The sequence below is a fragment of the Monodon monoceros genome, unplaced genomic scaffold (assembly GCF_005190385.1).
Source record: "Monodon monoceros isolate NGI ecotype Baffin Bay Population unplaced genomic scaffold, NGI_Narwhal_1 Super_Scaffold_11, whole genome shotgun sequence".
NCBI classification, from domain to species: Eukaryota; Metazoa; Chordata; class Mammalia; order Artiodactyla; family Monodontidae; genus Monodon; species Monodon monoceros.
In genome coordinates, this window is record NW_021703767.1 from 86956369 (window position 1) to 86980484 (window position 24116).

A 24116-nucleotide genomic window follows, 5' to 3' on the forward strand; every position below is an offset into this window, starting at 1 on the left:
TAGTCAGGAAGCTACAGCACTAGCCCTTTTAAGGCATAATGAGCACTCAGACAAGAACAGGAGGGATGAAGAGGTCAGGATGGACTTCCAAGCTGTTTGGGAGGCCCAGATAACAGGACTTGGTTACCAACCTGTCATGGAATGAAAGCAGAATCCAAAGGAGGTCTAAGTCTCTAGAATTCAAGCCGTCTTGAATTCTAGAGGGTGTAGTGAAGATGGTGAAAACAGAAAAGCTTTAAAGCTTTCATTGAAGGATGGGGTGACTGAAAGAGGACTCAAATTAGAGTTCTGTGTTGTGCTCTTTTTTAAGGTGGGAGAAGAAATCCAGAAGAGGGAGACGTTGGAGGTGTAAGAGGGAGTGGAGTTAACGAAGGTTCCGAGGCAGGAGGAAAGGGACCACAAGGACAGAAAGGACACAGCTTCTCTCTGAGATGTGTGGAAACGTGTGAGGTGTGCTGAGATGGGAGGAAACAAAAGTGGAAACATTGTGGATGAGTTCCCAGGAGGCAAGGCAGGAGCTCAGGGAGTTCCTGTCCAGGGGTCCCTGTTTCCTCTGGAAAGTACAAGTCCGATCGTTTTCTGAGAATGACAGGTAAAGTCTTGCAAAAAGCATCCAAAGTTTGGAGTGGGAGGGGGAACAGGCTAGATTTGCTGGGCAGTGAGCGGGCCCAGCAGAAGGGAGAAGGCCAGGAATTTGACATGGTCCCAAACCCCATGGCAGTGTGTGCGGGATCCCTAGCGGTGCATCCATGGAAACAGAGGATGATACTAATGATGGACTGGCTGGGGTTCTGAAGGACAGTAAGGAGGCAAGACAAGGTGAGGGTACTGGTGATAGGAGAATGTTTAAAGTCATGGATCCTGAGAAGCGGGTGAAACAGATCAAAATAGAAATAAATGAGTGAAAGAGCTAAAATGAGAGAGGGCTGTGGTCAGAGAGTGAAATATTTAACTTAAAATTTCAGAGGCAGGGTTTCCCTGGTGGCGCAGTGGTTGAGAGTCCGCCTGCCGATGCAGGGGACACGGGTTTGTGCCCTGGTCCGGGAGGATCCCACATGCCATGGAGCGGCTGGGCCCGTGAGCCATGGCCGCTGAGCCTGCGCGTCCGGAGCCTGTGCTCCGCAACGGGAGAGGCCACAGCAGTGAGAGGCCCGAGTACCACAAAAAAAAAAAAAAAAAAAAAAAAGATTTCAGAGGCAGAGCTAACTGCATTCTGTAATTCTGCCACTAACTTTGCGACCCTGAGCAAGTTATTTCAAGTCTCTGGGCCTCAGCTTCATTTTTTTTCCCCTCAGTTTCCTAAAACTTCATCACTTTACACTAAGACAGATGATACAAAGCAAACTTTATCAGAATTGCTATGTCCCACCTAACCGGAGTAGTGAATGTAAATCATATAATATTAGGCCAACGTTAGATTACTGTAAAGCTAATCATTCAGTTTATAACCTATCTGACCTGCTGGTCTTTCTTCCTCCTCTTCCTCCTACTCTCCCCACTGTCCAATTTGGGGATCTCTCCTTGTCCAGAACTTAAACAGAGAACATATTAGGTAGGCTGGGGTGAGAGATCAGATGAACTTCAAATCAGCATTGACTATACAGAAGATCCAAGATAGTCTACAAACTACTAGGACTAAAGTGAAAATTGAACAGTATTGCTAAATATAAAATCAATATTTGAAAATTAATATCTCCAAACAACATGAGTAACTAATTAAAATATATGAAAAGATAAAAAAGCAGTAACAGTAGTTACAAAAATTATAGGGTACCTTAAAAAAATCTAACAAAAATAAAAGCTCCTTTACTGAAAATTACAAAATATTTTTGAAGGACATAAAAGAGGCCTGAATCAATAGAGAGGTATGCCATGTTGAACAGTCATTCAGTTAATATTTATGAAGCACCTACTATGTGCTAGGCCCTACTGAGTGCTGAGGACACAGAGATGAACAAGACAGACCAGACTCCCTGCCCTCACGGAGCTTAGACAATGATATAGACTATAGCTCAATCTACAAATTCAATGTGATCGCTATCAAAATCTCAACAGGATTTTTTTAACTAGATGAACTGATTCCAAAATCCATATAGAAAAATAAACATCTAAATCCAGGAAATTTCTAGGGAAAAAATGAACATGGAAAAAGGGCTTGCACTCCTAGATATCAACACTTGAGGCACCAACACAGAGACAGACAAATAAGAGCAATAGAACAGAAGTGAGAACCCCCAAGCAGACCCAAGTGTGAACGGCAAGTTAAAATATTTGTTTTAAATGTCACTATAAATCATCGGAAAAGGTTGCACCCCTCCAGTAATAGTGGGACAACTGGTCATCAATACAGGGGGGGAGAAGCAGATTCCCACACTTGATGCAATTATAAAAATAGATTATAGATGAATTAAAGACCTAAAATGTTAAAACATTCACAGTCTCTCTCTTTCTCTCCCTCCCTCCCTCCCACTCTCTCTCTCTCTCTCTCTCACTCGCTCTCTCTCTCACACATACACACACACACACACACACACACACACACTTCTTTAAAAAAAAAGTATTAGAAGAAATATCTTTATGACCTTGAGTTGGGAAACAATTTCCTAGACAAGCTACAAAAAGCACAACTCATAAAAGGTTAATAAATCTAAATAGATGAAAATTCAAAACTTGTGTTCTACAATATAATTCATAAATGAAGTAAAAAGACAAGCCACAGACCATAAGAAAATTTTGTATATAACACAAATTTTTGGTATCCAGAATGTAAAAAGAACTAACCAAACTTTTAAGAAAAAGATAAACCCATGGAGAAATAGGCCAAAAATATAATAGGCAAGTCAGAGAAGAGGAAAGGAGACTGGCTAATAAACGGATGAAAAGACCTTCAACCCTCACAGGAGGAAATGCCAAATATTTAGATGCCACTTTACAACCATTCGATTGGCAAAAATCAGAAGTCTGACCAAGCACTGGTGAGGGTGTGGGGAAACACTCATAATCATGGCAGACTGGAGTGTATACTGGTGCAACCACTCCAGGGAGGGATTTAGCAATATCCAGTAAAAAGGAAGGGAAGCACACTCGTGAGCCAACACTGCCACTTCTAGATACAATTCTGAAAGAAATCTTGCACATGTTCCCCCAAGAGAAATGTATAAAAATGTTCATTGGTACATAGTTTGTGGAAGAAAAAAAAAAAATGGAAACAATCTAAATGTTTTCATCAATGGGAGAAGAGAATAATAAATGACCAGGTACTCATAAGATGGAACACCAAACAACAATTGAAATGAATTAAGTACATCCGGATGCATGGAAACATGGATAGATTCTGTTGAAGGGGAGAGCTCCAGGCAGAATTACAGGTAGCAGTACAATAATATTTACCTATATCTTTAAAACACAAAAAGTCATACTATATATTGTTCATGAATACCCACAACTAAATAAAATATAATGACAGGCATGGGAATGAGAAACAGCAAATTCACAACAGAGGTTACTTCTGCGGATGGTGGGGACCAAAAGGGACTTGAACTTTTAGGAAAGCTAAAAAAAAAAAAAAAAAAAATCTGAAGCAAAAATATCCAAGTTTTTTTTTAATTTCTGATTTTTTTATCCATGAGTGTTTCTGGCATTATTTTCTGTACTTTTTGACTTGATTTTTTTTTCCATCAGCAACCCATGTCTTTTTTAACAACTCCGATCAGAGGCTTAGAGGAAGAGAAACATAAAAGTGGTTAAGTTAAGGTTTGGGAAGTCTATGAATTTCTGCCAACAGTGCTAATTTGGTTTCCTATCATCCAAGAGAATGAGAAGTTATGTGGGCATAGTAAAATCTCCATGTGATGAACCCCACTAAGACAACATTACAGGGAAGATGTCAAGGCCAGTTCTCCCAAAGTGTGCACCTCACCTCACGCACGTGTCTCTTCAGGTACATGTAGACACTCTGTCCAGTTTTTCGAAAATGTCTTTCCACATGCTCCCTTCCAAAGGCCAAAAATGTATTCATGCATACATAGAGTCCACCTTCAGAATTCTAGAAGAAAGAGACAGGTTACATTAGTCAAGTAGTCTAGACACAGAAAAAGGGAAGGGGAAGGAAGGCAAATGATGACAAACAATGAACACAAAGTCTGGCCATCGTAGTCATCTCCAGTGACCTCCGAGGGCTCACAGTCACCCAGAGGCAGCTCCCGCCACAACCCTGGGTTCCCGGTGCTCCCATACAGCTGAGCACGGTCTCACAGGCAGGCAGATACTCAGAGGCCTTGGGAAATAAACATGCCTGCCTGACTCTCCAAACTGGGGTAAGGGACAATCACGGATAGAAGAACGTTGGCAACTGATCCAACGACCGTCACTTCATAAAATAATGTTATTTTTTTACTTTTATTGAGGTATAGTTGAGTTACAGTGTTGTGTTAATTTCTGCTGTACAGCAAAGTGATTCAGGGCTTCCCTGGTGGCGCAGTGGTTAAGAATCCACCTGCCAATGCAAGGGACATGGGTTCAAGCCCTGGTCCGGGAAGATCCCACGTGCTGCAGAGCAACTAAGCCCGTGCGCCATGACTACGGAGCCTGCCCTCTAGAGCCCACAAGCCACAGCTACTAAAGCCTGCGTGCCACAACTACTGAAGGCTGTGTGCCACAACTACTGAAGCCCACGTGCCTAGAGCCCATGCTCCGCAACAAGAGAAGCCACCGCAATGAGAAGCCCGTGCACTACGAAGAGTAGGCCCCACTCCGCAACTAAAGAAAGCCCGCGTGCAGCAACGAAGACCCAATGCAGCCAAAAATAAATAAATAAATAAATTTATTTTTTTAAAGTGATTCAGTTATACATATATATATTCTTTTTCATATGCTTCTCCATTATGGTTTATCATGATATTGATTATAGTTCCTTGTGCTATACAGTACAACCTTGTTGTCTATCCATCCTATATATAATAGTTTGTATCTGCTAATCCCAAATTCCCAATCCTTCCCTCCCCCAACCCCTCCCCCTTGGCAACCACAAGTCTGTTCTCTATGCAACGACCATCAGTTCAATGGTTCATCATCGTTCTTCCTCATTGGTCACTGCAAGTCTCCAGAACATACAGTCTTTCTATCCTTTTAGCAGGACAAGATGCTTCAAAGATATTGCTCCCTTCCTTTGGTGATGCATGATATTTGATGGTACCCATTAATAAATGATAACAAATCAATAAATAAATAATAACGTAATAAGTAAATAATACAAGATGGAGTCCTCACATTATTACATGCCTGATATGTCCCAGGTGCTTTGCACATATTATTTCTAATCCCAACAATACTGGAAGCTGCTAGTATTACTTCTATTTTATAGTTTAAAAAAAAACTAAGGGGGCTTCCATGGTGGCACAGTGGTTGAGAGTCCGCCTGCCAATGCAGGGGACATGGGTTCGTGCCCCGGTCCGGGAAGATCCCACATGCCACAGAGCGGCTGGGCCCGTGAGCAATGGCCGCTGAGCCTGCACGTCCAGAGCCTGTGCTCCGCAACGGGAGAGGCCACGACAGTGAGAGGCCCGCATACCGCAAAAAAAAAAAAAACAAAAAACAAAACACAACTAAGGATAAGTCACTTGCCCAAGTTCACACAGCTTGGAAGTGTCAGAGTTAAACTTGAATCTATTTCTCTTTTATCCCTCTCTGCCAGACTTCAAATATTATTTAGTTATAGACATACTGCTACAATGAACAGGCAAGGATATTGTTCACATTTAAAATACTTGATTTTCAGGACTTCCCTGGCGGTCCAGTGGTTAAGACTTCGTGTTTACACCGCAGGGGGCCTGGGTTCCATCCCCAGTCTCCCTGGTCGGGGAACTAAGATCCCACAAGCCCCAAGACATGGCCTAAATAAATAAATAAGATACTTTTCTATCCCAATTTCCTCTCTCCTTTTCTCTCACTTTGCTTAATGTGCTTCTCCATAAACTTAGCCTATACAATTAGCCACCCTTTCCTCGATGGAAATGGATTTTTATTATGATCCTATTAGTCTCACCCCTCCAAATAATTCTTTAAAAAACAAAAATTTTAAATACCTGTTAGAATTTGCCAACAAACACCTACCAAAATTCCTTACAATGAATTTTAGTAGAGCACAAATTACAGTATCAAAAACAGACACTGATGCTCATTACAAATATATGAAAAATAATTTTTAAAGTTCCAATAACTCAAGATTGTTTATTTTTTTAAATTTCAAATAAAAATTTCCAACATCGTATCTATGGTTTATAAGCCAGACATAAAGGAGCCTTGTCACAACAAGAACATTATAACAGGGGCTTCCCTGGTGGCGCAGTGGTTAAGAATCCTCCTGCCGATGCAGGGGACATGGGTTTGAACCCTGGTCCAGGAAGATCCCACATGCCGCGGAGCAGCTGGGCCCGTGAGCCACAACTACTGAAGCCCACGCACCTAGAGCCCGTGCTCTGCAACAAGAGGAGCCACCGCAATGAGAAGCCCACGCACCGCAACGAGGAGTAGCTCCCGCTCGCCGCAACTAGAGAAAGCCCGCGCACAGCGACAAAGACCCAACGCAGCCAAAAAAAATGACATCACTAGAATAAAATTAGAAAAGTTCTTCAACTAGGGGCAACACATTACATTCACCTGATCAACAGATTAGATAAATATTTTCAAAATATTTTTTAAATAAACATATTCTTTTGCATAGTCATAATCCTTAAGAAAAAAATATTGCATCATTATAATGGTCAGCTATTCATTAAGCCCATTAAATTGAGCATCCCAAAATGTGATTTAAATAAAAAAAGAACAACACTTCCATTCTCTTCCAACAAAATGTAATTCGATCAAAAAGAACTCAAACCAGAAGATATAATGGGGGAAATATGAGATTTGTAAGCAGAGGTCCTAAACTGCCACTACTTAGCTCTGTTGCCTAAACAGCTTGTCAGATAGTCTCTGGGCTTCAGTATTTTCCTCAATAAACATGGCTTTAGCAATAATTCCCAAGGTTTCGTGAAGTTCAAAGGTGATGAAACACCCTCCATGCTATAAATTATTACATAAACATCGATAATTATTTATTACGAGCTAAAAGGTCTGTGTGCTACGTGTATCTCCTATTACCACAATTATTTTATAACTGGGGGGAGAAGCAGAAGGAAGAAAAAAGTGAGCCTGACAGCCACACAGGCTGGCGATAACAAATATTAATCTGTCAGAAAATGTAGTAGGCAACTAGTGGGAGAAGCAAGAAATTAGCAAGCAGAAGAAGAAAAACGTTCAAGCATAGCATTTTTCTGAAGAAAAATATAGAATAGCTATATGATGCGAGAGTATATAATCTCTAAAATAATCATACAATCTTTGCTAATTTCATTGCCAAGAATTTTTTACTTATTAGGGAATTTGATAAAAGTTTAATATGCCAAACATTCAGTCTCAAATCTCTGGAGTCACTTGATATTGTCACAAAGTCCATAATCAAAGAAAAAAATGCTTTGGCACTCATAGATGACCCCACATCGCGAAGGATTCTATTACAAACATCCAAGGACATCTTCCATCCCACATATGGGCTGGCCTCGGAAACAGCATATGCCCCTCTCTAGCGGCTCTGAGATGGAAGCACTGCCCAAGGGACTTCCCAGAAGTTCTAAAAATTCAAGACACACTGAGACAGAAAAACCCTTTAAAAGCTACCCCATATAGAACAAAACACCCCAGTCTAATGATCTACACTTTCTTCCCTCTTGCCTCATTATTGTCTAAATATTGGTCCTATAAGACTCTTTCACATACAAAATCAATACTCCATGCCATGTGCTCTGAGTGGCTTTTCTCACTAGTGATGACAAGTCTGTGCTGACACATCTCAACCAGATTCCTTTGTGACCAAAGCACAGAGACTGGTTTATAGCCTGGGATCAGAGCTAAGCTAAGTGACTCTTAAGAGTTTTCAAATCCTCACCCTCATCCTCTCATAGACCATCCACACCCACACTAAGATCACTGCCCCAGAAAGCACTATAAAGCATTTGCCTTCGTGTGGCCAATAGTGCAGCCAAGAAATCGGGAAGGACCTTCTTGTATAAGTACTGCTAAAACTGCAGAAACCAAGGATCACATCTTGGTTTTTGTAATAATGCTAGCAGAATACACACAAGAAAAGTAACTGCACTAGATGGTAAAGACGGGGATGGACCACCTCTTTCTTAATATCCAGTGTCTTTTGTCTTAAGATTTGGTGTGATATGTCTTTAGAAAAAAATAAAAATTTTAAATGTTTTAAAAAAAGAAACCAGGCAGGTTAGAGAACCGTACAAATTGACAGTGAAATGTAGCTCAAAGAATAAGAGGGCAGAATACAAACTAATGCATTTTTCAAGTAATAGTGGTAGAGTGTTTACTAAAATAGATTACAATAAAATTCATATATATTGGGCTAATTTTTTAACAAATGGTAGCATAAGAATGGAGATTCCAAAAATATATTCATTCTATGATAATTGCTTAATATACGTCAAACCACAAGATACACAAAAATAAGCGGGGGGTAGAAATCACTAATAAAAGTTACTGGGAGAGTTACACAGCAGTATAGAAGAAAATTAATCTAGATACACATCTTACACCAAACACTATAACGAGGTCCAGATAGATCCAGGGGAAAAGCATCTAAAAAACTAGAAAAAAGAGCAGAATAGCATATTTATCCTACTTGCGAAGGGGAAAATAATTTCTGGCCAAGAAAATATATAATATCAAAAGAGATGGAGTAGTTGAGTATAAAAATGTAAACACTAAAGAACAAGTTTTGCATTACAAAATATAAGGAAACAAACAGAAAAGCAACAATAACAGAATGGGATAAGATGTAAAGTATAATGAAGAAAAGATTATATCCAAACCATGTAAAAAGTGATAAAATTATTGATACAAGATGTCAACATTCAGGTTCAACTTGGTAAGAGTTCGCTGTTGTTTTTTTAAAGATCGTTTAGTTTTAACTATAAGAAAATACTAAAATCAAATCATCATCACTAACTCCTGAAGCAAGCAATTAAAACAATCTCGAGGCAATTATTCACCTACTAAACTAGCAAAAAGTATTAATATTACACAGCCTGAAGCCGCAGAGAAAACCTGTATATTTACTCCCACAATATAAATCGGTTCCACCCTTCTAGAGAGCAATAAAACTGTGACCTTTGACACAGTATTTCTCCTTTGAGTATGACCGCAGGAACCCAACAGTAAGAGAGAGGGGAAAAAACTAATTTGTACAAAAATATTCACAGATGAACTATTTACAATAGGAAAAATTAGCAATGGCCCCAAATAGAGGAACTAAGAACTTGAGACATATAAACACAACAAATACTGTAACATTATTTTAAATGACAAATGTATGAATTCTGTGTAATTGCATACAGAAAATATGTATAGAATTGTGTATAATGTACATACAAAAAATAATGTTCATGGAAAAAGAACACATACTGATGACAAGGAAGAAAAGAGAGAGGGGAAGGGAGGCTGTACGCTGACAAAAACCTGAAATGAAACCAGAACAGATCAACGGTTTTATATTTATTTAAGTTCTTGACTTGGGGGTCCTCAGCCTCGCCTCCCATTACCTTTGTGCTTGGTCTAGAGTGGTGTTTCTCATACTACTGTCGTGAAGGACCAGGTTGTTTTGATTTGTTTTGTATTTTGTTTTGCTTCTATTCATTAAGGAAAGATACATGGTCCTGGTGGTCCCACTGCACGTGGCTAGTCCTCAGCTCCAGCCAGGTGTGAACTGACATGTGTAAGCACCACAAAACCCAAATGGGTCTATATCCTGTTCAAGCAAAGTAATCCACTGCTGATGCACTTGGATGTGGCTTCAATGTCAAGTTGCTATAGAAATTTCTAAGCACCTACTCTCGATGTTTGTGCTTATCTCATGGCACCAGTCAGCTGACCACACTTCAAGTAGCCCTGGTCTAGAGCTAGGTGAACTGCCAGTTCTGAGAGTCTCACTGTCAGGAAAGCATCTCTTCAAGGACCCCCAGGGACACCAGGACAGACCTGAAGCCTTCAGAGCAGCCCATGTCAAAATCAGCAGCACATGTCACCGCCTGCACATCTGCAGACACTGCCCAGGTCCCATACCCATCTATCAACCTGCCAGCCTCTGCCCATGACCGATTCCCACATCCCTCTGCTCATCCCCCTGTGCTGATGGTCCTTAACACCAAACCCACTTTCATTTCACAACTGTTAGCATCTTGTTCATTGAAATCTGCAGCTGTGAGAAACCCAAGCTTCCTTCATTTGGGGCCACCACATTCAGAAGCTGAGCCATGCATGCATTTGCTCCTTGAGGGCAGGAAAATTGTATCACATTCATTACTGAATTGCAAAAACAGTACCTGAACAGTGCAGAGCAGGACTGGACAAACATGGAACTGCAAGTTTTGTGTAGTTATTTGTCATTTAGTTACACAGTTTAGCCTCTCTCTCTCAAACCAGTCCTCAGTGCCCTCCCGATCTGGATTTAAAATACACTGCGTAGCACAGGCTCGATTTAAACTCTTTGGCATAACTAAACAATGGGAATCATCAAAAGAAAACCAATGGCCGGGCATAGAAAAACAGACTGAGGCACCAGCAGGAATACTCACTTTTCAGGTTTGTTTGGCTAAAGTCATGCTCTTAGCAACATGGACACCAAAAATGCACTGTCCCAGCTCTCCTGCCTTCCATAACCAAGCCAGCCTCACATGGTTCTTCAAGACAGCAATGCTGTCTCCACAACCCCTTCCCACCATGGACCCTATCTGGCTCCTACTTCCAGAGGCCACCCAGCCCAGAATGACCAGTGTGTGCTTCTCTGCATGGTCTTAGCTAAAGAAGATTCTAATTATCATTTACATGATGCACTGAACAGAAACGTGACCAAGATGCAAGACTTGATTTCGAAACCTGAAATTACAAGGAAGTCAAGAAATACCACTCAGGGCTTCTCCAAGGCTCCATAACAATTCCCTCTGTCAACTTCTCCCACCCCACGATCAATCTGTAAAAGAGAAGAGCAGCATTAGAAGCCCATGCATTGTTTAAATCCAGTCTTCAATGCATTTCAATACAGATACAAGAGATACAGAGCCATTCACTTATTACTTTATGTTGGATGACCCTGCATACTACTCAGAAGTAACATCAAGGACAAAATCACCTTGTTTTACACTGCTTGCCACTTAAAAGAATATTAAAACACTGGCGAATATAAAGGTCAAGGTTACAACATGTTTCAGAGGAGCAAGTGAACAGTCATTTTAAATAAAAATACACCACACTGTCAATCAGTAGGTGTTTGAAGAACTTTGTTTACGACAGCGTGTTCTTGGAGACCAGCCTCCGCTGGAAAACAGGAAGGGAGAGGGAGCCTGTGTGAGCCGCGCACTCAGGAAACAGTGTCCCGCGTAACCCTTGTTTGTATAACATCAGAACAGTGTGGAAAACAAGTGGTCATTGCCTCAAAGAGAAACATGATGTAGGTAGATGGAGTCACAACAAATCCATGACACACACACCCATGCACAAGGGAGACAACAAAAGGGACAAGAACGCAGTATTTCCTAGAACACTGATTATTAAAAAAAAAAAAAAAAAAAAAAAAGGAGAGAAAAGAAATAACTGCTTATAATAGTGAAAAGAACTAACCCCCATGCTCAAGAACAGATTTGCTTAGTAATTTACGGTACATCCATGAAACGTAACACTTCTTCAGCCATTTAAAATTGACTTGGGATGAGTATTTACTAATAGGAAAAACTATACATAGTATTTCTGAGTGAAAAAAGCAAGTAACAAAAGAGTGTGTACGATGTAATATACACATACACGCTCCACAGCACAGGATGTCGTAACAGCATCGGGAAATAAGGTGTGATTTTTTTTTTTTTCTTCACATAGTCTTTTGGCATTTTCTAATTTTTCTTTAGGAACATGGATTCACTTTTTATTAATAAAAACAATAATATTTTTCTTAACTGAAAGTATTTAGAATCCAAAAATATATGTGGAATAGAACAGGCAGTCATTCAAATGTTTCCTTTTCTTAAACCAAGCTTTCCTTAGGCTTTCACAACTTCACAGCTTTAAGGGTCTGGATATTCTCGCTGCTCCAAGTAAAAGTGTGGTTTGAAATAACTAAGAGATTATCTCGAAACGAGTAGCTAAGGAAACGTGGGAACACACAAGTAAAAGAGAGGTGATTAGGAAGGCAGACAAGAATGTGATTACAACTGAGAAAAATGAAGCTAATCAAGGACACTGTACCCCAGTCGGATGCCATCTAAGTTTACAGGCGGGGATGGTCTGTGCGGAGTCTGGAAAAGAAGCGATGAGAGAGAATGAGGCTGTGATGTCTTCTCTGGGGGCAAGAGAAGGGGGGCGGGGGGATGTGGGGCAGGAAGTTTATTCAGCCGAGAGAGAGACAAGCAAGCTTGGTGTCCTGATAACATTTACATCCTAGCAAGGAGAGACAGAAAATAAACAGAAAGAGACATAAAAGATAATTTCCGGCAGAGATAAGAGTGATAGAGGAGCCTGAGGGTGGAGACCAGGGAGTTGGGGTCTTGATACAGTGTGATGGGGGTGGAGCATGGGGGGCTCTCCGGGAGGGCTAGATCTCAGGATGAGGGACCAGGCAAGCAAAGTGGAAAGAGAACCCTCTCTAGATGAAAAAGCATGTACAAAAGCCACAACTCCAGGAAAAGCCTGGCTATGTCCTCAAAAGACAGAAAGAAACTCAGGGTGCTGGAGTAGAGGGAGAGGGAGGAGAGGTCTGCAGAGGCAGGAGAAGTGCAGGATGCAAAACCACTGGAGGGTTCCCAGATGAGAAGCGCCACAATCTGATCTACATTTTTAAAGATCACTCTGGGACCTCCCTTGTGGCGCAGCGGTTAAGAATCCACCTGCCAATGCAGGGGACACGGGTTAGAGCCCTGGTCCGGGAAGATCCCACATGCCATGGAGCAACTAAGCCCATGCGCCACAACTACTGAGCCTGCGCTTAGAGCCCACGAGCCACAACTACTGAAGTCTGTGTGCCTAGAGTCCATGCTCCGCAACAAGAGAAGCCACCGCAATGAGAAGCCCGCGCACCACAACGAAGAGTAGCCCCCGCTTGCCCCAACTAGAGAAAAGCCTGCGTGCAGTAACGAAGACCCGATGCAGCCATAAATAAATAAATAAATAACTTTATTAAAAAAAAAAAAAAAGATCACTCTGGCAACAGGAAGAGAATTATGGGGAGAGGATCCAGAGAATACATGATTCCAAGGCTACTGTAAAGTCTAGACCCACGCTGTCCAATACAGTAGCCACTAGGCATATGTGAATGTTTCCATCTAAATTAATTTAAATTAGGTTAAATAAAAAATTCAGTTTCTTCATCGCACTGGCCACATTTCAAGAGCTCAGTACACAGTCACATGTGGCTAGGGTTACCATACTGAGCAGTGCAGATATGGAACAATTCCATCATCCCAGAAAGTCCTTTAGACAGCCCTGTCTAAACAAGGCAAGACGGCACCTTAGCCTCTGGGGGTGGCAGAGGAGGGAGCGGGGGCTGGGTTGCTCACGGCAGAGATGGGGAGACTGGGGTAGAGTCAGTCTATAACTTTAGGGTACAGCCCATAAGCATAGAAGACAGAATAGCTGTAGAAGTGTGTGGGAAACGGCAGAATTGAGGTCAACCCCTAACTGCTTTGATTCATTACTTCATAAGACTGCCCACCTCTCTCCGCTTGACTCTTCCTTTCATCAAGCAAGCACCTGCCTATTAATCCAGCCTCTCGGATACTTCCATATCTGAACGGTACATATGAACATTCCAATGACTGGAGCACAGATTCTCCAGTACAATCTGGCTTCTAGAGAAAAACCAACAGACCACAGTTTTAAAATACAAAAATTAAGTACACGCAGATGGGAAGCAAATGTGCAGTCAGAAAGTAAAACGGGGACGTCCCTGGTGATCTAGTGGTTGGGACTCCATGCTCCCGATGCAGGGGGCCCGGGTTCGATCCCTGGTTGGGGAACTAGATCCCACATGCATGCCACAACTAAGAGTCCGCAGGCCACAACTAAGAAGTCCGCATGCCGCAACTAAAGATCCCACATGCACAACGAAGATCCCACGTGCTGCAGCTGGGACCCAGCACAGCCAAAATAAATAAATAAGTAATAAAAATAAATAAATCAAATTAAATTTTAAAAAAAGAAGAAAGTAAAACAAAGTTCCAGATCAAGTGCAGCAAGCACACAGCCCACAGAAAGGGGAAATGTGATAGAGAAAAGCGCTATCAAAAAATAGGCAGTGGTTGAGAGTCCGCCTGCCGATGCAGGGGATACGGGTTCGTGCCCCGGTCCAGGAAGATCCCACATGCCGCGGAGCGGCTGGGCCCATGAGCCATGGCCGCTGAGCCTGTGCGTCCGGAGCCTGTGCTCCGCAACGGGAGAGGCCACAACAGTGAGAGGCCCGCGTACCACAAAAAAAAAAAAAAATAGGCTGAGGGACTTCCCTGGTGGCACAGTGGTTAAGAAGCCGCCTGCCAATACAGGGGACATGGTTTGACCCCTGGTCCAGGAAGATCCCACAGGCCGCAGAGCAACTAAGCCTGTGCACCACAACTACTGAGCCTGCATGCCACAACTACTAAAGCCCACGTGCCCAGAGCCCGTGCTCTGCAACAAGAGAAGCCACAATGAGAAGCCCATGCACCGCAACAGAGTGGCCCCCACTCGCCGCAACTAGAGAAAGCTTGCACACAGCAATGAAGACCCAAAGCAAAAATAAAATAAATAAAATACAGAATACAACATTTGCAAAATCCAAAACCTTGGTTTCATCAGCAAATCCACAGAAATAAATTTGTCCAAATCAGCTAAGTAGAAAAAAACAAACGCATATAATCCCAAGAGACTGTAGGCCTCTGCTAAATGTTGATAAATCATGCTTGTGGCCATGAAGTGTTAAGAAAAAATAGACATGTTAATGCAGTCATGATTCTTCTAGTTTGCTCCAACTTTGACGTTCTCTCTGCAGAGAACTCCTACGCCTTACAGCTGCACAGCCTGGTCCCAGACGGCTAAAGGCACAGTCTGAGCAGCAAGGTTTTGACACACTATAAATTTACTGTTCCACTGAGGCATCATTTATTAACTTTTTTCCTAAGTATGAAACTAAATCCTTGCTCTGGGTATCTATCTGGAGCAATGAGGATGCTGTCACCTGAACAGCTGGGAAGGGTTTGGGCAGGACACGAGGAAGAGCAGCTACTACGATGCTCAGAGGACAAATGGGCAAAATAAAAATCGTCCGAGAATGAAGACACTGAGGTGAGCATCTTCAGCAGCACTGAACTGAAGCTATAATCCATCTAAGTAATTCCCAGCTTACAGCTAAAAAAAAATGTGAAACCACCTTGTCAAAGGTAAAAACCTCTTATAGTCTTTTCTTATTATTTTTAAGAGTAGATGGCTCGGGCTCCCCTGGTGGCGCAGTGGTTGAGAGTCCGCCTGCCGATGCAGGGGACGCGAGTTCGTGCCCCGGTCCAGGAAGATCCCACATGCCGTGGAGCAGCTGGGCCTGTGAGCCATGGCCGTTGAGCCTGCGCATCCAGAGCCTGTGCTCCGCAACAGGAGAGGCCACAACAGTGAGAGGCCCAAGTACCGCAAAAAAAAAAAAAAAAAAGAATAGATGGCTTTCTTCAGGATGCATTTCCCCTGATAAACTACATTAAACATGAAGATTAGGTTTCCAGGCTAACCCATAAAAAGTCCATCAGTATGAGCTGAAGCTGAGTATGAATAACACCCCTGAACAGAGCTCCCCCCAAAGGAGGCTAGCAAACACTCAACGCCCAAGGCTTTTGCTACCAGACAGAGCCTCACAAAGAATTACCAAGTACAGGACGTCCCTCTATGGCAACCCCAAGACCCTATAAATTCCATTTCACCTTCTTCTCGGAGGGATCCCCCCACTACCTCCCACTAAAGAGAAGGATAGCAGTAAGTAGTATTCCACGGGCAGCCATGAGTACCACAAACCCTGCAAGGTAGGTAGTACAGAAGGGAAAACCAAGGCTTAGAGAAAGTCAGTGAAATTAAGGCACTTGCTGAAGTCCTGTTTCTATGAAGTAGTAAGAAGGGGGGCGGACCGGGACCCAGGCCAGTCTGGCCCCCCAAGTGCTACCGGGTTCAACTGAGAGGCAGATGTCGTTTTGGTGGCAGGAGCTAAGTGGGCGGCTGGCAGTAAGCACAGGCCATTGTAGGGGCGTGGGGAAAAGAGCAGTTTCTTCCTTTATTTCAAGGCTATATCATTCCAAGAAAGCAGAAGGGAGCCACCCTACTGAAGTGAGTAGCCTGGGCCGGGTGCTCTGCCAGGCTTTCCTGCAAGGGAGGGGAGAAGCTGGAGCAGGCCCTGACAGCTCCACTCCCCAAACTCAGAAGGACAGCCGGAGGGGACTTCCCTGGTGGTCCAGTGGTTAAGACTTCGCCTTCCAAGGCAGGGGCTGCGGGTTCAATCCCGGGTCTAGGAGCTAAGATCCCACATGCCTCGCGGCCAAGAAACCACAACATGAAACAGAAGCAGTATTGTAACAAATTCAATAAAAGACTTTAAACATGGTCCACATCAAAAAAAAATCTTAAGAAAAAAGGACAGGACACCTGAGTCCTTGGAGTTAGCCTTTCCAGGCTGACAGCTCCCCGACAACAGCAGCGGCAAGACCCACCGGGTGGGGCTCCGAGACGCTAGGGAAGCAGCTGTAGGGTTTGACGGCCTCCACGGTGCACGCACCCTCATCAACTTCAGCCATTAAACTGGATCCATCAGTGGTCCCGCTCTGCTGGTTGGGGTTCTGGAGAGAGAGCCCACACCAACTGAGGCTGTTTCCAAGGCCTCAGGCTGGAAATACTGCCCCGGGCTCCCGTCTGAACTTCTCTGGAACTTGGGCCAATCGGTGGGAGGGCCAGAGGCCTGTGCCAGTCGCTGCTTCCTCAACAACCTGGGGGGCAAAGATCCCAGGAGCAAAGAGGTGGGGCCCTGAGGTCCATCAAAAGGAAGGGTTACTCACAAATTCAGGGTCTCTAACCTAGGGGCTGCCAAACTCTGCAATCCGAACCCTGGCCTCTGAGCTCCAAGCCAGTCAGTCCCCCCAGTTTTCCCTGTGGGCGCCTCACCTTCCTCATCTATGACCTTGATACACTCCACCTCCCAGGGTACCGGCTGTGAAGTCATCTTTAACTCCTCCCATTTCTCACCCACTGCATATTCTGTCACTAAGTTGAGCCATATCTTTCATCGAAATCTCTACCGAGTTTAGTCCCAACACCCCACCATCTCTATCCCCACTGCCATCACCCTCAGGAAAGCGCCCCCCTCCGATATTACAAGAGACTCCTAGTTGAATTCCAATTCAAGGTCTCCCTACCTCCCAACCTATTCCTCATTCCACTTCCAGAACAGCCACACCAAATAACCACGGCCTCGTGCTGTTCCCTTGCTCTTAACTGGCCTGCTCATCCAGCCTAAACTTATCAAGACAATCTCCTTCACAACCCACAGAAGTCCCAGCCTTGCTTTCCAGTCTCCCCAGTAATCCTCTCTTCCATAAGCCAGTGAAGGCTCTCATTTACATGCCGAGCTTGGTGCCACCCCCACACCTTTGTCTCCCCTCCTCCCAAAGGCCACCTTTTCAGATCCCATCCAGTTGTCCAGGCCAATAACTCTTCTAGACTTTCCTGATTACTCCTGTGCCTGAAATCTCCATTCACACGTTACAAGTGCCACACGATTCAAAACTTAAATATCCTATAAGTGCTTCAGGGTCTAACCTGATGACATATCAGGGCTTACGTCCCATCTCTGTCACATACTGAGATGTCTGTACACGTCTTTGAACAAGCTACCTAACTTCCCTGACTCTCAGTTTCCTCTCTGTAAAACAGGGCAAAAATAGTGATTATCATTTATAACAGGTTACAATTGTAATTAAATGAGATGTTATATACAGAAGTACCTAGGACAGTACTTGACTCATTATAGACACTCGAAATCGGTGCTCACACTCCACTATGATAGAAAGATCCAGATCATACTCTCCTTTCCTGTGGTCCTCTGTTTCTCTCCTAATACTCACACGTCCCCAGTAGGACCTAGCACAGTCCTGGGGGCATAAGAGGCACTAAATAAGTATTAGTACTTGCTAATTAACACAAAACAAAATGTTTTATTATTTATCTTATTACAGGAAGCACATACTATTCAGCAACATTTCTAGTCTGGAGTCATGTTCAGATTCATTAAATTCTTATTATTGCCTTGTCCTGCTGTTCCAGCTCTAAAAATAGGTGCTCTCGTTCACATCTGCCCTGCACATGGGGACAACGGGTGTCCTGGGCTGATCATGAGCAGCAGCACAGAGGCCTGGGCGACACCCACAGACACCAGCTCTCTTGTCACCTCCCCGAGGGGCACCATGTGTGATCACTTCTACCAAGATCCTGGGGCATCTAGAATCATAATACACAAAATACTCAGCAAGTACCCAAGACACATTTCCCTAGCTTTTCAAGGGTCCAGCTTACGACTTTCCAGACAATATGATAAAGTAAAAATACAGCATTGGTTATTTTTTGTTTGTTTTTTGCGGTAGGTGGGCCTCTCACTGTTGTGGCCTCTCCTGTTGCGGAGCACAGGCTCTGGACGCGCAGGCTCAGTGGCCATGGCTCATGGGCCCAGCCGCTCCGCGGCATGTGGGATCTTCCCGGACCGGGGCACGAACCCGTGTCCCCTGCATCAGCAGGCGGACTCTCAACCACTGCGCCACCAGGGAAGCCCGGCATTGGTTATTTTTAATAACCTTTTTTATTCCAAAATGCATGCTCATGATTTTTTTTAAAACAGAAAAGATAAAGCCTTACTAGCACAGGTTCCCAAACGGCACAGTTTTCAATCCTTAATTCTCTAAGACCTCAGCTATTCTGTGTCTTCAACAATCGGTATCCCAACCACGATAGAGATGGACAAAGTGCTTTGAAAGCACAGGAAAATAATTCTCTAACGCAGCTTGGCGGGTGTGGGGAAGCCCCCAGGATAACACCTGAGCTGGTTTTTAAGGATCGGTGGGGTTTTCAGGGGGTGAGGGGTTGGGAGAGGGCATTCCATTCCAAGCACAGGCCAACGTATGGAGGGATTAAAGCATGGGGCATCTGAAGAACACAAAGGTGCTAAGGGACACCACTGGCAAGGAAAGTTGGATCAACGTGGTAAATTGACTTGTTTGCTCTGTTAGAAAAGTCTGAACAGTGCCACTGAAAATTCCTAGGCAGGGAAGACATGATAAGACCCATGTTCTAGAGAAACAACTGGGAGTGCATGTGACAGATAAAAGGGAGGCAAGGTGGTCAGTTAAGAGGCTTCTGCAAGAGTCCATCCAGGCAAGAGGTGATGAGGGCCCGAGCCGTGGCAGTGGAGAAGGAGAGAGGAGGTCAAGCCGGAACCCAGTCACTAATGGAAAATGACATAAAAGAGACAGGGATACACCTATGTCCACAGCAGTATTATTCAAATAGCCAAACGGTGGAAGCCACCCAAGTGTCCACTGATAGCTGAATGGATAAACAGAATGTGGCGTATACATACAATGGACTATTATTCAGCTTTAAAAGGGAAGGAAATTCTGACACATGCTACAACATGGATGAACCTTGAAAACAAGGTAAGTGAAATAAGCCAGTCACAAAAGGATAAATTCTGTATGATCTCACTTACATAAGGAACCTAGAGCAGTCAAATTCATAGAGACAGAAAGTAGGATGGTGGTTGCCAGGGGCTGGGAAGAAGGAGGAATGGGGAATTATAGTTGAATTGGGAAAGAGTTTCAGTTGTGCAAGATGAAGAGTTCCAGAGATGGATAGTGGTGACGGTTGCACACAACAATGGGAATGTACTTAATACCACTGATGTGTATACTTAAAATGGTTAAGATGGTAAATTTTCTGTTGTATTTTACACAGCTGTTTAAAAAGAGAGAGAGGGAGAGGGAGGTAGAGTGGATGGCATTGTACATCTCCCAGCCTGGGGCACTAAATGAATGGCAGCACCTTGAACTGAGCTCCAGTCCACAGGAAGAATGTAGTGGAGAGAAAAGAGAATTCAGAGATGCACAGATGTCCAGGTTCAACGTGAGCTGAGAATACAAACTCTCCAAAGGCTCCCTGACAGGATCAGCATCATCTCTTACAATCCCAGACTCTAAAAATGACACAACTCTAATGGGTAATTAACTACTGCCAAAAAGAGCCAGCAAGTGACTTCTTGATTATTAGATTAGAAAAGCAGGACTCTAGGGTACATAGGGGGGATTACACACATATGTCAATTTCACCCCTTTCTGAAACCCAAATAAAAGAACACTTAAGTGATTTTTTTAAAACATAAACCACAAACCTGGAAACTGTGCTGTAGATGTGTAAGCACTAAAAAGACTAAGATGAGCTGATAAAGCCGAATCCTAGCCCTGCAGGAGGAAAAGCCAAGATTCTATCTGATTTACACCCCAGAATTTCCAAAAGACTCCAGAAGACTCCAGGTTACTCTGAAATTGGGGTAAAAAGGAGCTAAAATAAGGAGGAAAGGTTGAAAATCTATGTAGGTACCACTCAGCGCCCCAAATCCCTCCTGCACACCAGCAAACTACTGATTTATTCTCTAAAGCAGGTAAAAACAAAGGATTCAGGTCTGCGGGACAATGGGCTCAGTTAAGAACAGGGGTACCATAATACATGGAGAATTAGACACGTATGTGTAATGTACATGTATCAGTACAGAACGGGTTAGAAAATACAAACTATTCTAGGTATTTCAGGCAGGAAGGGATTTACTACAGGAAATTAGAGGCTTACAGAATCATGGGAAGAGCTATGAGAGCCAAGGTCAGAGAAACTACCACTCAAGTTCAAGAAATCAGGATGTACAAGCATCACAAGCAACTGAACAGAGGATCCCAGCTCCCCCAAGACTGATGTGTCTTTGAGTCCCAGAAGGACATTCAGAAGCTGACTGGAAAATCTCACACCTGCATTGTGAATTGTGCAACAGCAATAGTGGCTTCTCCTTCTCTTTCGCCTTCCAAGTCTCTCTGGCAGAACCAAAATCAGAATCCTGCCATCAAAGGATTCTGGGAAATGCAGTGTCCATGTTCCCAGCTCCTGCAACATGGGAGAAGGCTTAGCAAAACAGGGATAGGGTTGAGAACCAAGAGACAATATCCAGCTGGTATTCTATACCCATATGCTGAGACCACCCTCATCCTCTTTTGCTCAGCTTCCCTGAGTCCTGGCAGACAGGTCTTCAGTTTCCAGGCAATAGATGACAGAAGTCTCCTAACCCGTGGTCAAAGGAAAAAAATCAGGATGCTAAAATGTAAGGTTCCCCAAAGAAACAGCCCAGCCAGATGATCCTACAGTAAAGCTGATATTCAAAAGAATAAAGAATTCTCATCTCTAAAAGAGCCAATAATTTGAGCCCAAGTAGTTGCAATTGTTTTCAAAAGGAGTCAAATTCTCTAAATTTTAATTTGCTTTAAGAAGAATGTATGTGTGGAATATGACATTATGGTTGAGCTAAGATTAACAATAAATTATTCAATCACCACAATGTGAAAATGTGAACCCACAGAAACCTCAATGCAGGTGGGGTATGTCACTGGAGTAACCAGTTGTACTTGCCTAAACTCTAGAACTTTGGTTTTCAAAGTATGGCCTGGGAACCCTGTGATGCCCCAAGACCCTTCAAGTGATCTGGGAGGTCAAAACTATTTTCATAATGAACTCATTTGCCTTTATCACTCACATGCTGTCATGAGCATTTTTCAGAGTCTATGTGACATCCGATGACATCATCACTCTAATAAGCTAATGGAATGGAAGTTGTTTTAAGTTTTTCTGTCTTAATTTCTAATATGGTAAATGTCAATAGATAGAAACCACATAAAAGCTCTTTGGGGTCCTCAAAAATATTTGAGTATAAAGGAGCCAAAAAGCTTGAGAATTGTTGCTGTAAAACAACTTTTTAGTTAGTTGATTTTGGAAGGGAACTTTTGATATGTGAAACCAATTAGACTTAGTTTAAGTTTATATCTTCCAAGAGAAAAAAAAAAAAATCTGTAAGTTCCTAAATTTTGCTTTACTATCTTATATCTGCTTATCCATCAGGAGGAAGATTTTTCCACATAGACCCAAATTAAATTATTTTTTTCCCCTGGGAAACAACTAAACACCATGATAGCAAGTCTCATTGCCCAGAAGGCAGCATACACAGCACAATAGTAAAGAGCAGTCCCTACAGGGACTCAGATACTTGTACACCACTGATCACAGCAGCTTTATTCATGAGAGCCAAAAGGCAGAAACAGCCCAAATGTCCATTGACAGATGAATGGATAAAGAAAATGTGGCCTATACAAAATATAGACTATAATTTGGCCTAAAAAAGGAAGGAAATTCTGATACATACTGCAACATGGATGAAGCTCTTGAAGATATACTAAGTGAAATAAACCAGACACAAAAGGACAAATACTCTATGATCCCACTTATATGAGGTACCTAGAATAGGCAAATTCATAGAGACAGAAAACAGAACAGTGGTTACCATAGGCTGGAAGTAGGGAGGAAGGGAAGTTATTGCATCATGGGTATAGAATTTCAGTTTGGGATGATAGAAAAGTTCTGGAGATGGATGGTGGTGATGGTTACACACGATGCGAATGTATTTATGGCACTGAACTGTACAATTAACATGGTTAAATTGGTATAAATAAAGAACAAAAAAGCAGAGATTCTAGAGCCAGATAACCTGGATTCAAATCTCAGCTATACCACTTATAGTTTGTGTGACTTTTGTGCTTCAGTTTCCTCATCTGCAAAATAATAATATACAGCATAAGGTTGTTGTGAGGATTACATGAGTTAATATACGAATAAATATATGCTTAGAATGCTGCCTGGCAACTAGCAAGTGCCCCATCACTGGCTCTCAAACTTTAGCACGGGTCAGGATCACCTAGAAAGCTTATTCAAATACAGATAGCTAGACCCCATCCCAGAGTATCTGTCTCAGTGGGTCTGGGATGGGACTCAAGAATTTGCATTTCTAACAGGTTCTCAGGACATGCTGGCACTGCTGGTCCGGGAAGCACACTTTGAGAACCACCGCTCTGTACAAATATTAGCTGTCATTATTATTATTAGCAATGTCTGAGGTAGTAGCAGGCAGATCGATAAGTACTCGTAGAAGGAAGGACAGAAAGACAGAAGTACACTCCTGTGTCGCTCCTCTATTCACAGAATACTTCACTTCTGGTCACCGAATGTGAGGGGCAGGGTGGACCCCTCAGGAAGCAACTCTCCATCTCTCTGTAGACACTGAGTACCCCACAATTTAACTCAGCTCTGACACTACCTAGAGACACCATCACATTCCACAGGTTAAGGGCTCAGTCCCACAAGGCTGCCTCCCCCTGCCCCCCTACTTTAATCTTTTTTTGTTTTGCGGTACGCGGGCCTCTCACTGTTGTGGCCTCTCCCGTTGCGGGGCGCAGGCTCCCGGGGGCGCAGGCTCAGCAGACATGGCTCACGGGCCCAGCCGCTCCGCGGCATGTGGGATCTTCCCGGACCAGGGCACGAACCCGTGTCCCCTGCATCGGCAGGCGGACTCTCAACCACTGCACCACCAGGGAAGCCCTGCCCCCCTACTTTAGACACCAGTTGCAAGTCCAGGTTATCACCTGTGCTTCTGAAGGACTGACTATAAATAGTAGGTGCCCACGACCCCCTCCACAGGTTCAATTAATTTGCTAGAGCGGCCCACAGAACTCAGAAAAACAACTTACTTACTGGATTATCAGTTTATTACAAAGGATGTTAAAGGATACCAGTGAACAATTAGAAGAGATACGCAGGGCAGGGTATGGGGAATGGGACGTGGTGTTCCTGTGCCCTCCCAGCACCCTCCAAACCCCACAGTTCAGGGATTT

At 43.3% G+C, this 24116-nt stretch overlaps 1 protein-coding gene and 1 non-coding gene across 2 annotated transcripts in view; one reads left to right on the plus strand and one right to left on the minus strand.

Moving 5' to 3' along the window:
• Nucleotides 1-24116, minus strand: part of USP13 (ubiquitin specific peptidase 13) — a 118166-nt gene that overhangs the window by 89753 nt on the left and 4297 nt on the right. The window contains exon 2 of the mRNA XM_029214573.1: nucleotides 3920-4045. Coding sequence (XP_029070406.1) covers nucleotides 3920-4045 — 126 coding nt within the window. The remainder of the gene's footprint in view (nucleotides 1-3919; nucleotides 4046-24116) is intronic.
• Nucleotides 8095-8271, plus strand: LOC114891374. The gene has a single exon (XR_003792484.1). It is a non-coding gene; the product is annotated as a small nucleolar RNA SNORA81 (small nucleolar RNA).